This window comes from Platichthys flesus, chromosome 12 (assembly GCF_949316205.1).
Source record: "Platichthys flesus chromosome 12, fPlaFle2.1, whole genome shotgun sequence".
Classification (NCBI taxonomy): Eukaryota; Metazoa; Chordata; class Actinopteri; order Pleuronectiformes; family Pleuronectidae; genus Platichthys; species Platichthys flesus.
This window is the reverse complement of record NC_084956.1, coordinates 13,298,817-13,312,865: the sequence shown is the minus strand read 5'-3', so window position 1 is coordinate 13,312,865 and position 14,049 is coordinate 13,298,817. Positions and strand designations below refer to the sequence as shown.

At 38.7% G+C, this 14,049-nt stretch overlaps 1 protein-coding gene across 1 annotated transcript in view; it reads left to right on the top strand.

Annotated features, from left to right (window-relative positions):
* The first annotated feature begins 957 nt into the window (after positions 1–957).
* wdr27 (WD repeat domain 27) overlaps positions 958–14,049 on the top strand; it is a 36,071-nt gene continuing 22,979 nt past the window's right edge. Inside the window, exons 1-17 of the mRNA XM_062401394.1 lie at positions 958–1,095; positions 1,519–1,660; positions 1,976–2,100; positions 2,332–2,445; positions 2,572–2,623; positions 2,919–2,989; positions 3,106–3,220; positions 3,326–3,428; positions 5,031–5,122; positions 5,614–5,678; positions 6,196–6,308; positions 7,287–7,360; positions 11,121–11,190; positions 11,658–11,726; positions 11,797–11,900; positions 12,650–12,739; positions 13,347–13,468. Of these exons, the coding sequence (XP_062257378.1) occupies positions 958–1,095; positions 1,519–1,660; positions 1,976–2,100; positions 2,332–2,445; positions 2,572–2,623; positions 2,919–2,989; positions 3,106–3,220; positions 3,326–3,428; positions 5,031–5,122; positions 5,614–5,678; positions 6,196–6,308; positions 7,287–7,360; positions 11,121–11,190; positions 11,658–11,726; positions 11,797–11,900; positions 12,650–12,739; positions 13,347–13,468 (1,659 nt within the window). The remainder of the gene's footprint in view (positions 1,096–1,518; positions 1,661–1,975; positions 2,101–2,331; positions 2,446–2,571; positions 2,624–2,918; positions 2,990–3,105; positions 3,221–3,325; positions 3,429–5,030; positions 5,123–5,613; positions 5,679–6,195; positions 6,309–7,286; positions 7,361–11,120; positions 11,191–11,657; positions 11,727–11,796; positions 11,901–12,649; positions 12,740–13,346; positions 13,469–14,049) is intronic.

The following is a 14,049-nucleotide window of genomic DNA, read 5'->3' as shown; positions in this document are numbered from 1 at the left end:
TTGCATGAATTTTCAGAATTATATTAAATTAAATGTGTCCCACACTGTGATTCTTGTAAGGAGTCAGAAGCCAAGGTTGGAAACTACTGGGTTATTCTGTTTTTTAAAGCATGTTAAATCATCCAGTGTGTAAAATCCAAAAGAAAATTTATAAATAAATACATAATAAATAAATGACAAGTACATTTTCCCCACTTCCTAATTTTCTGCAAACTTTGGTAAGAATTTGAGCACGTTAAAGCCCTCAAAAAGCCAATTAATTTGCCTGAATAATAATAGTAATCCTTACAATCTCAATAGGACCTCACTGCCTGTCAGTGCTCGGGTCCTAATATTCATTTTAACGGTAACCGGCCGCCATCTTGTGGTTAAAGTCACAGCTACAAGAATTAAGAACATCATTCATGTGAGAGGAGAGAGGTCCCACTCTGAACGTATTCCAAGTGCCACTGCAGGAAAACACATTACAGTCCACCAAAAAGCCTCCACGTGTTGTTTCTGCAAGTAATTATACTGTTAAAAGTAATAGATACTTTTATGACCGCGTCATTGAGAGAAAAACATTGTTCTAGAATCAGCACATACTTAAAACACGTTTCATTTTGCATTGGAGCAGGACGTCGCTCTGTCATAGACGATCTAATGAAGCGGAAGCTGATGCGGTGTCCTAGCAACCTGAAGCACCTGAAACTTCGGCGTAGATAATCGCTCCTCATGTCATTAGCTAACCCGACACGCTGCAGCGCTGACTTAAAACTGCTTTAAAACTAAAGGCACTGATGCACACACTGAAGTTAAGACTCGTTTAATATGGAAGAGTAAGCGTCTAATTTGCTGGCGGCTTCACACGCCAATGCGTTCAAACAGCGGGGCATCAGAGACTGCTGCATGCCCCCGAACAGTGTGGGATCGAACGCAATTAAACAGTTTGGATCAGAGTTTGTACAGAAGCTAAGGATGCTGATCGAAAACCTCAGTCTGACTTGGGATGGACTCGGGTCACACCGGCAGCTCGCGTGTTGTCACTGTTACTGTGGGATACCAGTGCACCAAAAGGACATATTGGTTTACAGTCATACAGACACTGACCTCAAGGTTTGTCAATATTAACAGTTTGCATAAGTGGTTTTCGTAAGGATTCTATTGATTAGCTACAGGTTGATCAAGAGTCAAACCACAGTCACTTCTGTAAATGTACTGGCTTATTATACTATATATGTGCTGGTTAGAGTATTCATTTAAAATGCTATATAGAGCTCAACTCAACATTTTAAATAGTTATACAACTGGTATTAGTCTTACTATACTTTTTTATCTTATTTGTTATATGTTTTCAAGGTTGGGAAAGTACACATGTTAGTGTTGTATGTGTTTAATTGTAATCAGAGTCCTTTGTGGCCTCCAGCTTTGTTTGGTAGTAATGGTTGATACAAGGAGCCACAGACGCGTAGGCACAGACAGCATGAATTTGTTCTAATGTATCCTTGGTTTAAGAGGAGTCTGGTTGTTTATCCGCAGCCCCTGCTGCTTACTGGGCACCATGGTGAGATAGGCGCCATGGCTTTTGGAAAAGGAAGCAGAACTGTTCTCCTCTGCTCCGCCTCTGCTGATTATATCATCGTCTGGGATGTGGAGCACTGCCAGAAGAGAGTGAATGAGGGTAAGGGAATGGTTTGTCTGTTGTTCTCAACATTTGTATAATTGGATGTTGTTTTTACTATTCATATTAAACCATGCAGGATGGGCCAGAAATCCTGTATTTGCCAAAATGCCAAATCCTCATCATCCTAATCTTCATTATATTGCCAGACTACTTTAATTCCCTTATTAGTTGAGGAGCCATGATTACTTTCCTGAGTGAAAATATGAACAAGCCTGCCATCTAGTGAAATATTACCAGATAGGTTCCTCATGTCTATTATGACCATGAGGTTATTTTGCAGGTAAACATTGATCAGAATGAATTTCTTTGCAGGTAAAGTTGCAGCTGGAGTATTAATTGGGTCTTTACTTGGTGAAGTCGTCCATCTTTCCTTCTGTTTCTCTGATGAACGAGTGGCCGCATGTTCAGGGGGCACTGTGTATATCCTCAGCTCAAAGGTACGAGCTGATGCACATTTCCATAGTTTCCCTTAGTGAACACTAACACTTGCTGGATACATTTGAGCTCTTGGTTCAGCTCAATTTTGTGCTTAATTTATATTGCTCATATGGGTTACAAATATGTCACTTCAATTCTGTACTTTATTGTACTTTACTTGGATTTTGTGATCTGTTTGATGTGTTATTATCCCTCAATTGTCATTACTTCATCTTGCTCTTCCTCACCAGAGAAATGAAGTTATTTCTACCTTGACCGGCCACTTGGGACCTTTAACATCAGCCGAGTTTTGTCCCTGGAATAAAGACATTCTCATCACCACATCAGAAGACCGCACTTTTAAAGTACTCACATATGATTCTTACATGATAGAGTAAAAGTTATCACACATTTGCTCTAGTAATGTAACAAATACATATATTGCACACTGTAAATGAATTGTAATAATCATGAAGTCCTTTTTTTTGTAGGTGTGGGATTTAAGAACTGAAGCTGTTTGCTACCAGTCTTTTGTGCTTTCAGGTAAGATATAACTTTTTTGAACGTGAGCATTGTGCAATACGGCCTTAAACCCCTCATTAAATTTGTATAGTAGAATCACAAGTAGTTGAGGAATTTGAAATTGGGATTTGCTATTGTACAGTATAATATAGCTGAGTATCCAAATAGAGGTAACATCTTTAAGCATTTTAAAACTTGGAAGTTAGGCATACCTTTTTTAAATGGCATGTTTTATTGTAATGACTGCGGCCAATCCTTGCAGAATGATTGAAAATGTCATATCCTCTGTCAACTTAATTAAAACAATACTCTACAGCCTCTCCTCTGATCAGTTCATGCTTTGTAAAGGAGACCAGGCAGCTTATCACTGGTTCAACTGATGGACAGGTTAGTGACTGACACACATACACACACAAATCATAACAGCTCAAAATCACCACCAGAGACAGAGACACAACAAGCTACAGTATACAATACAACAAACTTGTATCTGTTGGATTTAGGTTTGGAGCTTTTCCCTCAATGACGACCACAAGTGTCACCTGGTGACCAAAATGGATCTTCAGAAGATGGAAAGAAGACATCACACGCACCAAGAGACTGTGAGACAGGAAGCAGGTGAAAGTCAGAGGGTGGAGTTGTTGTACAAGAAATTCATAAAGCATACTCTATGCTTCTTTCTAGCTACCTGTACAATTTACTTTTTATACATTTTCTTTTCAGTGGGTGCAGAGCAATCAGATGAAGATAACGTGGAAACTGCAAAGCCAGTCATCAATATGGCTTCATGTGGCTCATTTACTGACACTGGTAACGAGCAGCAAAGGTAAGTAAGCACTTTACATTTATTGACAACTCAACAGTGACAGATGTGCAATTTAAAAATATTCTCAGATAAGCAATTTTATTATCATTATGGCTAAGAACTTACTTCATTCAATAATCACATGAAATCATGAGTTCCAAAATATAGTTCATACAGTCAGCAAGTCTCAAGGGCACAACATTCATCAATATACCTTATTTCTGGACCTAATCGTGAGGAAGAGCTGTTTTACTTCATTTCTGCTAAGGAATGTTTAAGTGGAAGACATGGAACTGTCAGTCCTTGGACCATGATCTTGGCCTCCGTTCAGTTCTTATTTCCATAAGACAAAAACTGTCTGTGATTCAGGAAAATATTAGAAAAGCTAATTAAACAATCGCCTCGACAGAAAACAACAAACAGCCACACATTTCCTTCCATTAAAGCTTTAGAGATCTCATACTGTCACAAAAGTGTGGAAACACTTCTTGAACTAAAAAGCCACATAGTTATTGATAATTGCTGCACGTGTCCACACAGTCACAGAAAACATCAGAGAACCCTTCACTCATCACAGGAAACTTTGCAGCCTCGTAGAATAAACAGTTTCAGGCTGTTAAAACACTTGATGTTATAACAGGAAGCAGGCACTTAAAAAAGTGACGGACCGAACTGTGTGTATTTTGTGAACCAGCAGGGTGAGACAGACTTTCCTACCTTATTTCTCTCCGCAAAGCACGTGACGCCAGTGCACGATCTGTCGTCATCATAATCATCATATTTACTCTCGACCAAAACGACTTTTGAATGAAATTCATCAACTGCATTATGTCTGCAACCACTGCTCAGGTGCATTATAAACCTTACACATCCCACGGAATCTGCCTGTTTTTACTGTTTGCATGACATTTGCATTTACTCATTTGGTAGATGCTTTTATTCAAAGCAGGCTTCTACTGGGAGACAATATGTTGTTGCCATCCACACACAATGTTGAACAGTATCAGTTGGAATATATATAAAATGCTTCTGATGTTCAGTTCAATCCTTATTTTTAAAGCAATAATTTATTTTTAATTTCCGTGCATTGTCTCTAGGTCCATATTTAAGCCTCCATGCATATGATTCTGACTTTAGTGCCCCCCCACCCCCCAGTGGGAAATTAAAAATAAGATGCCTCTGCACACAGAAACATCACTGCAATGCAATGCAGTGAACACATAAAACTTCCCCACATAATGGCCATAGTTGTCACAATTATTTTTAAAGAAGCACAAACTCAGCATGAAAGTCATGATTTACTCAAATGTCCAACTTGGCTATTAGAACATATTCATGAGCATATTCATGTAGCTCGGTGCAGGAGGTGGATGAAAACCATCCATCAGACTTAAATTCCTCTCCTTTCTTCTCTGTGTGGTTGCAGTTTCCATCTTGCAGGGTGTGCATAGTTTAGTCTGCATGAAGTCAATGGAAACTTAAATAAAAACCCTTTAGTCCTATGGTGTGCATACCTTACCACTTTCATCTCCAGCTTCATTGTGTTTCCCCATACGATGTGATGAGTTAGGGGAAATCCATAAACACTGTTCTTTCCTTATGTTTCTGTGTGGGTGCCTGCAGGGACAACAGCTTTTTATGCATTGGAAGCTCTGATGGCCTTTATGTGGTAGACCTGGCTACTTCTGAACTCCTAACAGTGCTGTATTTCAAAGGTAGGCAGGTAGTAATGTGACAATGATATATCATTGCATCAAGTATGTCTGCTTGTTTTGTGCACCATCCCTTTTGCAGATATCATCTCAACATTTCAAGAGAAAAAACCTCTAAGAGATTCTTTTTTTGGAGGTATAACCTCCACTCTCTAACTTTTGTACTGAAATATCTCGAGTTGTCTTTGCTACCTTCTTTTAATCTTTCAGGTTAATAAGTTGATAACTTTCCTTCTGTAAAACACAGGATTCCTCTTGAGCCAATCTTATGTTGAAATATTGAAAAGAAACAACTTGGGTTAGCTATCAGGCTTATGAATTAATAGGTGACACATTTTCATTATAAGCTTTACGGAGATATGATTGATTTATTTATGTCTTGCAATGATATGTATATAATGACAGCTCACAATAAATGTGGGTTTTTGCATAACGGGCTAAACTTGAAATGAACTGGTATTTGAATGCAGACAAACTAATGTTCGTTCTTCTAGATGCCCCCAACCTGAGCATCGCGCTGGCGAGGTCGTGGTCAATCTCTACGGGACAGAATAACTCTGTGAGTCATTCTAAATATAGCTTGATAAATCAGATGGAGACATTTATACTAACCTCTATCATTACACTGGTCCATGTCTTGTGTTGCGATTCCCAGTAAATCCTTTCAATTCATGATGATACATGTAAATGTAACATAGAAATGACTACTGAATAAAAAAATCTAAAAAGATTTACCACAACAGACTTAAAACAGTCCCTATTTAGTTTTATTACTCATTCATTCTGACCTTCTTAATTTCTTCCTGTGCTTTGGCATTTTCCCAACACTTCTTTTTAGCTTTTAATGTTTACACAAGCCAAATAAAGACATTTTTACAAGTTTCCGCTGTGGTTAGCTTCCTGAAGGAAATTTATGTATTTCTGTTCCTACACAGAAGCCATTACATGTTGTAGTGCATTGTAAAACCCTGACTTAGTGTTATCCTTATTTTCCTTATTGGTCGTAAACAATATTTTACAGAATTTATTCAATTGTTTGTCTATGTTAATCCACTGTGGAATTACTTGTCCCACAGATGGTGTTCTTAGTGACCTCTCTGTTTACTCCAAGTGTGGCGCTGTTGGACTTGAATCTTAGTGACCTGGAGATGATCGGGGCTCGTGGTGAAGGCTTGTCAGTGTTCCCGAGGTAAACCTGGAAATTAAAGGCAAATATCTGTTGATGCTACAGTGTGGTGACCCTGAAAAAAAAGACTGTCAACTACAGTTTGTGTTTGCTTTCTTCAAAATAAAGACTTAAATAACAAATAAGCTCCACTGGTAAGGAAGTCAGTATCTTGCTAAAGAATCCTTTGGCCTAACCTTTTATACAAGTGGGGTTCTAAAAATAATCATATGCTGTAGCTCAGCTATTTGTACTGCAAATACTCATCTGTTACTCTTATATTTGTTTACTTTGTGGCAGTATTACAGTCCACAAAAGACACAAATAAGAGAAAACAACTGCTTCTCTGTAGCTCACATATCATTTGTTTCCAGCCTGGAACTGCTCTGCTCGCTGAACAATTTGACATATAAACATTTTTTTTTATATGTGTAAGCTTTTAAATCCACGTGAGATTTAATAAAGCTGTCCGTGCTGGATGCACTTCTTAATCTAGAAATCATACTTATTGCTCTCACAATAACAAGATTATATAAATGCCAAAAATTCTGCTCTGGGGGAAGGAATGAAATTCGTTAATCAATTCAATCTCCGTAAATGATTATTTAGCAAAAACTCCAGCAGCACCAATAAACGTTTTTGTGTGTTTCTGCTTTAACGTGTTTGTCATTCAGGAACTAAAGCTTGTTAACATTTTCTGTTAGAGAATTGATTTACCTCACTCTCAGACATTGGTCACCTGAATTCACCAGCAGCAGTAGGATAAAGGAGAGTGGCCTGTTTTTCAGTTGGCCTCTTGCCTGTGTCTTCCTCTGACTCGAACGTTTCCATATTAACGCGGCCTATAACAGCCATTCCCGCCATCTGGTTTTTCATGAGTCAACAATATCACGGTACTGAGAATTAGATGGACTAATAATCCATAACAGTGGAAAAAATGCTTCGCTCCTTCATTTCCAGTAACTATTTTTCCCCCCTGTTTCACCCCTCCCTTGTTTTCAGCTCTCCGCCGCTGCCTGACTCTCCTCTGAACGCTCAGTTTAGGAAGAAGGAACCCAGTCTTCCTAAAAAGAAAGGTCAGCATCCCTCTTGTCTTTGCAGCACAACACTTAAGAGCATTGTATTGCATTGTGGTGACATTCATACTTAGATTTCCTTCTAGCTTTTATTTGCCACGTAGGCAGGTACTCGGAATTATAATAGAACAAGCTTTTTTAGACTGGCAAAATCCCCAATTAGTTTAGTTTGTTGCAAGGTAGCTCCTTGCAGCAGTGGATTCCTGCGTAAAGTGAGACTATTTGCGGTTCCACGGTGTATCACTAGGATCTGGCAGCCTGAAACTATTCTGCTGGACACGTATTCTATACTGAGGTTAACATGTTGCTCTCACAGAGTTCGTTCTGAGAAAGCCAGCATTGAAGCTGGATTCCCCATAGCTGGAGGGAAGGGGTCCTGCCAGAGCCTCAATATGTAGGAGATCTTCACAGGAGTCGAGGAGTGCTGCGTGACTGAAATGTCAGACAAAAATACCACAAAGATTTTCAGACCGATGGTACTCACCATGCTGCCCTCACACATGCCCTCATGTCTTAAAGATATCTGCAGAGTTATATACAAATTACACCGTAAACCTCTGTGACTCCCGGAAAGGAAAATGTTCTTACATTGTTAGTCAGAGACAGGTCTGAAGGAGCTTTGTGAAAAGAGTTGTGCGTGAAGATAAGATATCTGTCGTCGTGTCACAACATATATTATGAAAAGTGAGGCAGGACTGCTGGCTTATCAAAATGAGGATAATCAGGTGCTATTACTTTTTGAATGATGTCCCAAGTCTGACGTGTGAGGTTCTGAATCTTGATGCATAGCTGGATGGAGCTGTCGGATTGGCAGTCAGGGGACCACTCAACCAGCAATTAGTCTTGGATGCTTGGTTGCATCTTCATCTTTTTCAGAGCTCCTTTGCTTGTTTTGTGGAGAGTGAGATGAGACGGGGAAGTGTTGACGTTTAGATTTGTCCATGTCAGTCCATGTGTTTTTTCAGGCCACAGAGAAATATGTTATTACACACAAGCATACAATTATGAGAACAGAAATGTACACTCATTTGGGCGGTATGTACCACCAGTCAGTTTGGCCTCACTCAACAGTATAAGATAATTATATGTAAATCCCAGTTGTCTCCCTGCAGAGGCAACTGTTAGTATTGATCGTCAGCTCTTAATCAGTGTTTCTTTTCACAAAGCCACCCGACCTCTTCTTCATCGCATAATCTTTACAAAATTTGAATAATTATGTGTGTTCTAGAAATTCTGGAATCCAGGCTAAATGTGCTTGCGAGACAAAGTGTAGAGAGCCAGCAAACTCTAGGCTGCAACCTGCAATTAACCCATAGAACCACTGTTGTTAATGCACTGCTCTAGGGATCATGCTAAGTATGACTCCAGTGCATCATTGAGCCCTGATTTTGCCCCACGCATAAAAATCCTGAACACTAAAATGATGGCAAGCTAATTTCTTAGCCTCTTTTATACAGATTTTAAATAAAAAGGTAATGTGTTTCATGCTTTTAACTGTTGCTCCATTAATCACTGTTTTATAGCAACTACAGTACCTTTTTGTTGAGTTCAACTAGTCACCTCTCCAGCTTGCCAGTATATTCTGCACATGTTGTATGATTTCAGCTGTCTGTCCTTTGTAACCATACCTTTTTGCTTCTTGTTCCTCCTCTTACTGTGTGCCCCACTTTACAAAGGTCAGTAAGTCAATAACTCACACCAGACACTCTGGTTCCTCTCAGAATAATACCTTAGTGTTATATATACTTGCTATGGTTTGTACATTTTTAAAAGCTTGAATTATTTGGTCTTTTTCTTGGACCACATTCCGTCAGCTGACTCAGAGGGAGGTCTGAGTTTTGCCGTCTCCCCGTCTCTAGGACAAGTCAGTCGTTTATTTCAGCATAAACTCCTGAGCCCTTTCCCTTCTAACATAGGCAGCCCAAGCTATAAAAAACACATCGCTGTCACCTCTTAAAATTACATAATCTAAAGAAGTGATAGATTTTTTACGAGTTGTCAGTCCGAACAGCCAAGTTACCACTCATGGTTTTTAGACACAGACCTTAACACAGCATGAAGGCTCATTGACTGCAGACCAAACCGTGTTGTCACCACAACTATTTGCTGTTGCATCAGACGCTTCACATCCTATCCTGTGTTAGGCTGAATTAAAGAATTTCTATATACTGAGACCTTACTTTGCAATAATGGCCAGGGCAGCCTATGTTAAGTCTCACATAATGAGTGCTGTTAAAGGAGCGCTCAGCAAGCTGCCGTGATCTTATGCAGATGTGACCCGACGTGGAGATTTGTTGGAAACTCTCACTTTGTTTCAAATAGCATCTCAAGTCTAGTCAGCACAAATTATGAGGTTTTTACTGCCCCATAAAACTAAATGACCATTATATATCAACAGGGGGTCAATAGGGTCGTTAAGTATCGTCAAGTGATTGCATCGCCAGGTAATTTGTATTCCTGGGCTCAAATTCTTAGTTTGGTACATAGAATCTGTTTTGGATCAAAAGCTACTTCCAGCACACATTTCCTCACACACGAAACAATGGACGAGGGTGCAACATGTGAGCAACCCAGTGGCACCAGAGTAGTGGGTGCTTTTTGATATAATACAATGTACCACTTTGACCTGAGTTAAGGTTCATTAAACCTCCTACATTTGCTCTGTAAACACCTGGTAAAATGAAGGATTCTTTCATGAAATAGCAAATTAAGTTGAACTGAGGAAGACGAGAAGAATATTTCTGATATCAAAGCAACAACTCATAAATAGTATGAACAGCGCTGAGCTTCACAGACAAAATGTACCCGTGAAGCTCAAAATCCAAGGAAACGGGAACAGACTGATCGTTCTGAGACATTACATAAAAAAATATGATTCAAGCCAAAACCAGAGAATATTGGTGCTGCTCATCAAAGTTTAAAGACTCTCTCAAATAAGAGTAGTTTGACCAGATCCAGATGTGTTTTCTTTTTGACTTTAATGGGTTCGCTTGTATTAGATTTCATTACTGTGTTTGGACCATGCTGACAATGAGTTGTGTTTTTAATACTGAAACACATTATTCACACCCAGGTGAACCTGTTCAGCTGTTAACATTAAAACTGACAACATGTGGTTTGTGTGTTGCTGACTTTTACCGTAAAAATGCTGCTGTTTATGTGTTGATGTTAAGATATATTAACCATAGCTTCACTTAAATAGTGGTAACTTCAAATGCCAGCTGTCATTCTAACATTCATACAGTTAACTTGTCCATGTTTAGTTGTAGTTTATAGTTTTGTTTGTCATTTATTTATTGGTGCAATTGATTAATCACATTTTCACAGGTCTGCCACACTTGATAAACTAAGTGTTGACTTGGAGTAAAGCCTGAGAACCAAAGCAGTATATTTGTCTCTGATGCAATCGAACTCTTAAATTGCCACTCGTGTTTGACAGGAGAGCAGCTTTTGGAAAGTCTCACACATTTTAATGGCTGTGGAAAAAGTGAGCTCATTGTAATATAGTAAAGGCCTTGACAGTGAACAGGGAGCAGAATGAAACATCCCACAGTTTGGGGCTGATGCACCTAATCCCCACAGCCCAGACTGGTCACTCAATAGTATTGGATCTTCTTTTCCTATTGCATAATTTATGAAATGCCAATACTGTATAATGACTAGTTCCATCCTAATTATTATTTTTTATCTTTCTTTGTCATTTATACTTGTGTACTTTGTTGTGGTCTGTCTTATTGACCATCATATCATTTTCACAAAGGAGGAACAAAGGATCAGCCTCTGGTTTACCACACAAAAGTGAAGTCGTCTGGATACACCACTACCCCACGGTTAGTTATTAACTTGTTGCTTCATGGAAAATTGAATTACAGTTAATTGATTTGTCTAAAATAGAATGAGGGTTAAAAGTAATTTGTCAAATTGAAAGGATTAATTGAACTTTGTTTTCCTTTTTTCATTTGTTAAGGGAGTACTTGTTGATTGTGTTGACCTGATAAACATAATTTACTTAACTCCTGTAATCCATAAGGCCTTTCAGCTGATTCAGCCACACTGAGCAAGAGATTTTGAGACACAATCTTTGCAGTCAGATTCCTCAACTACACACCTACACAGACACACACACACAGACACACACAGCAAACCACACCTCTATTATATTCACCCCAGAAGCTGACCAGTTGGGTTGAACAGACCTTGTTCCTTCATGCAACGATCCAAATTCAAAATCAAACAAACTGAAAAATGAAACATCACATGAAGGTGATTATCATTTTTTTTTGTAACTGCTTTTCAGAAGGAATATGTTCTCACCTAAAACAAATATTCAGAAGAATCCTTCCTCTTATAAGGCTAAAACAAATACGTAAGTTCTCCATCATTTAAAATACAATACTAAGAATTCAGTATATAAACCCAAAAATGTTTTTTTTTAGAGGTTTACTTCTCAGAGATTATCCAGCAGACAAGGCAGCACCTACGATACCACACAGTCATCTCAGTGTTACTGACAAACCAGTCAACTGCCTCCACTATTCAGGTGAGACAATGTGTATTTGTATGTATATATTTAAATAATTGGGCATTTCCCTCTCTCTCAAATATTTCTAATCAAACCAAGTAAAGATACATTTAACACTAAGGCCAAAGTAGTAGTAAAAAGAAGTATGAGTAGACAGTGACATAAGTTTGAGTATCTGATGTTTTACAGAGTAGATTTTTCAAAACCCTAATACAGATGACCTGATGGATCATCTTTGTAAAGTCTGAACTACTTCCAGGATACTATAACATGGACGCATTTTAGATTTATTTTGTATTTCTTTAAATGACGGTTAAGGACAGAGGGTGTCACATCATTGCATTCCATACCTGTATCTGTATATATGCTCTCCGTATGTGATATATGTGATGTATGTGATTTATGTATATATGTCAGTGATGTGTTAAGTGTACAAGCTACTGGATGATCTGAATTTCCCTCGGGATTAATAAAGTATCCATCTATCTATCTATCTATCTATCTATCTATCTAAATGTACAATATTTAGCAGCGGGAAAAGCTTCAAGTATTTCTACGAAAACCATTATATTTTGCACAGGTAAAACAGTCATTTATAAGCTATGATTGGCAATAAATGTTCAATCAAAATCACATTTTAATTAAGGATTAAAGTTATTTTTCATCTCTTACCGGTTATGTTTAAAAAATTCCATTTTTATTTTTGGTGTTATGATATATAAGCTATTTATAGAAATATCCTAATAAAACAATTCCGTTTCTCCTAGGTGACGGAAAACAGATCTTGTGTGGTCTTGGCGACAGCTCAGTGCTACTGTACAAGTCATCCCTCACCGGCGATCCAGCTGTCTACACAGGTGCATGAAGCCAACACGAGGATCCACACCTTACAAACCACAAGCGTACACAGTTTATACCAGAGTCACATCAGTGTTTCTGCCAGCTGCGAGGTTATGATTACAGACTCCAGAATAATCTAAATATTGAAATGACTCAGGTCATCACTATCAAAACTGGAGATAAAGAGGTTCCATTTCCCAGGTGTAGTTTGATTACATTCCAAAGCCAGGATTTGTTATCTTTGTTTATCAGTAAATCCAAGGTGATGGTAGAAAAATAAATATTTAATAAAAGGGTACATTGTTTTTCAAGACCAACAAGGATTGAACCATTTTAGACACTTTGTAATTCATCATTGCCCCAACAGACACTGATAAACTACAGTAAACCCTGATATTCACGCATAACATCGAGCATCTGTTTGAAACTTGAAGGCTTGCGTGCAGCAGAAACACAGTCTCCACAAGGGGGAGGCAGAGAGATAAAAGGACATGTTGAGGTGACCAGTAGGTCATTGTGGTCCTCTTCTCTTCAGACTGCCTGGGGTCTGAGCAGTACCATAAAGCAGATGATGAACTCACTCACTATTTCTCCAAGTTAACAACCCTGTGTCTCTGCATGCAGGCCATGATAAACCAGTGAGCAGCGTCAGCTGGAGCCTCAGCAGACAGTGCTGGTTGAGTGCGTCAGAAGACCGGTCAATTCGAATCTGGGCCAATGGCAGCAAAGAACCTGCTATTATCATGGTAAAAGCATTCACTTACTGAAACTTGAACAGGTATATAACATGTGTAGTTTGGTTTATGGACTACATTTACTCTCTAGCACCCTAATCTTAACAATCACTTTTACAGGTTTTACCTTGAGCCTTAACCCAACTTTCACTTACTCCTTATTCGAAGCCCAAATCCAAACCATAAAAACAGTGAAATGAGGACCAGTCATAGTGACCTCACAATTTAAAAATGTCCTCCCTCTGAAGGTCTAAATACTCATATTGGTTCAGAAGTAAAACAAAATAACCACAGACACATGCCGCATGCAATTTTCACTCTCACCCTTGTCTTCAAAGACAGCTGTGATAGCTGAAAGTAATTTTTCCTCCTGTAATTTAAGTTTTGTAAATGAGGCAATTATTCCATATGTCAGTAAAACTGTGGTTGCTACTGTATCGAAAGTTTTTGGCTTCCACAGTAAAATATCTCTGGTTTATGTTCTGCGATAAAGTTGCATACCCTAGTCAAAGATTTAGGGTGAAGGAGAGGCTGCAGCCTTTGATTAAATGTGGTGATGTAGTGCAGGTAAGAGATATGAACTCACTGGTGCA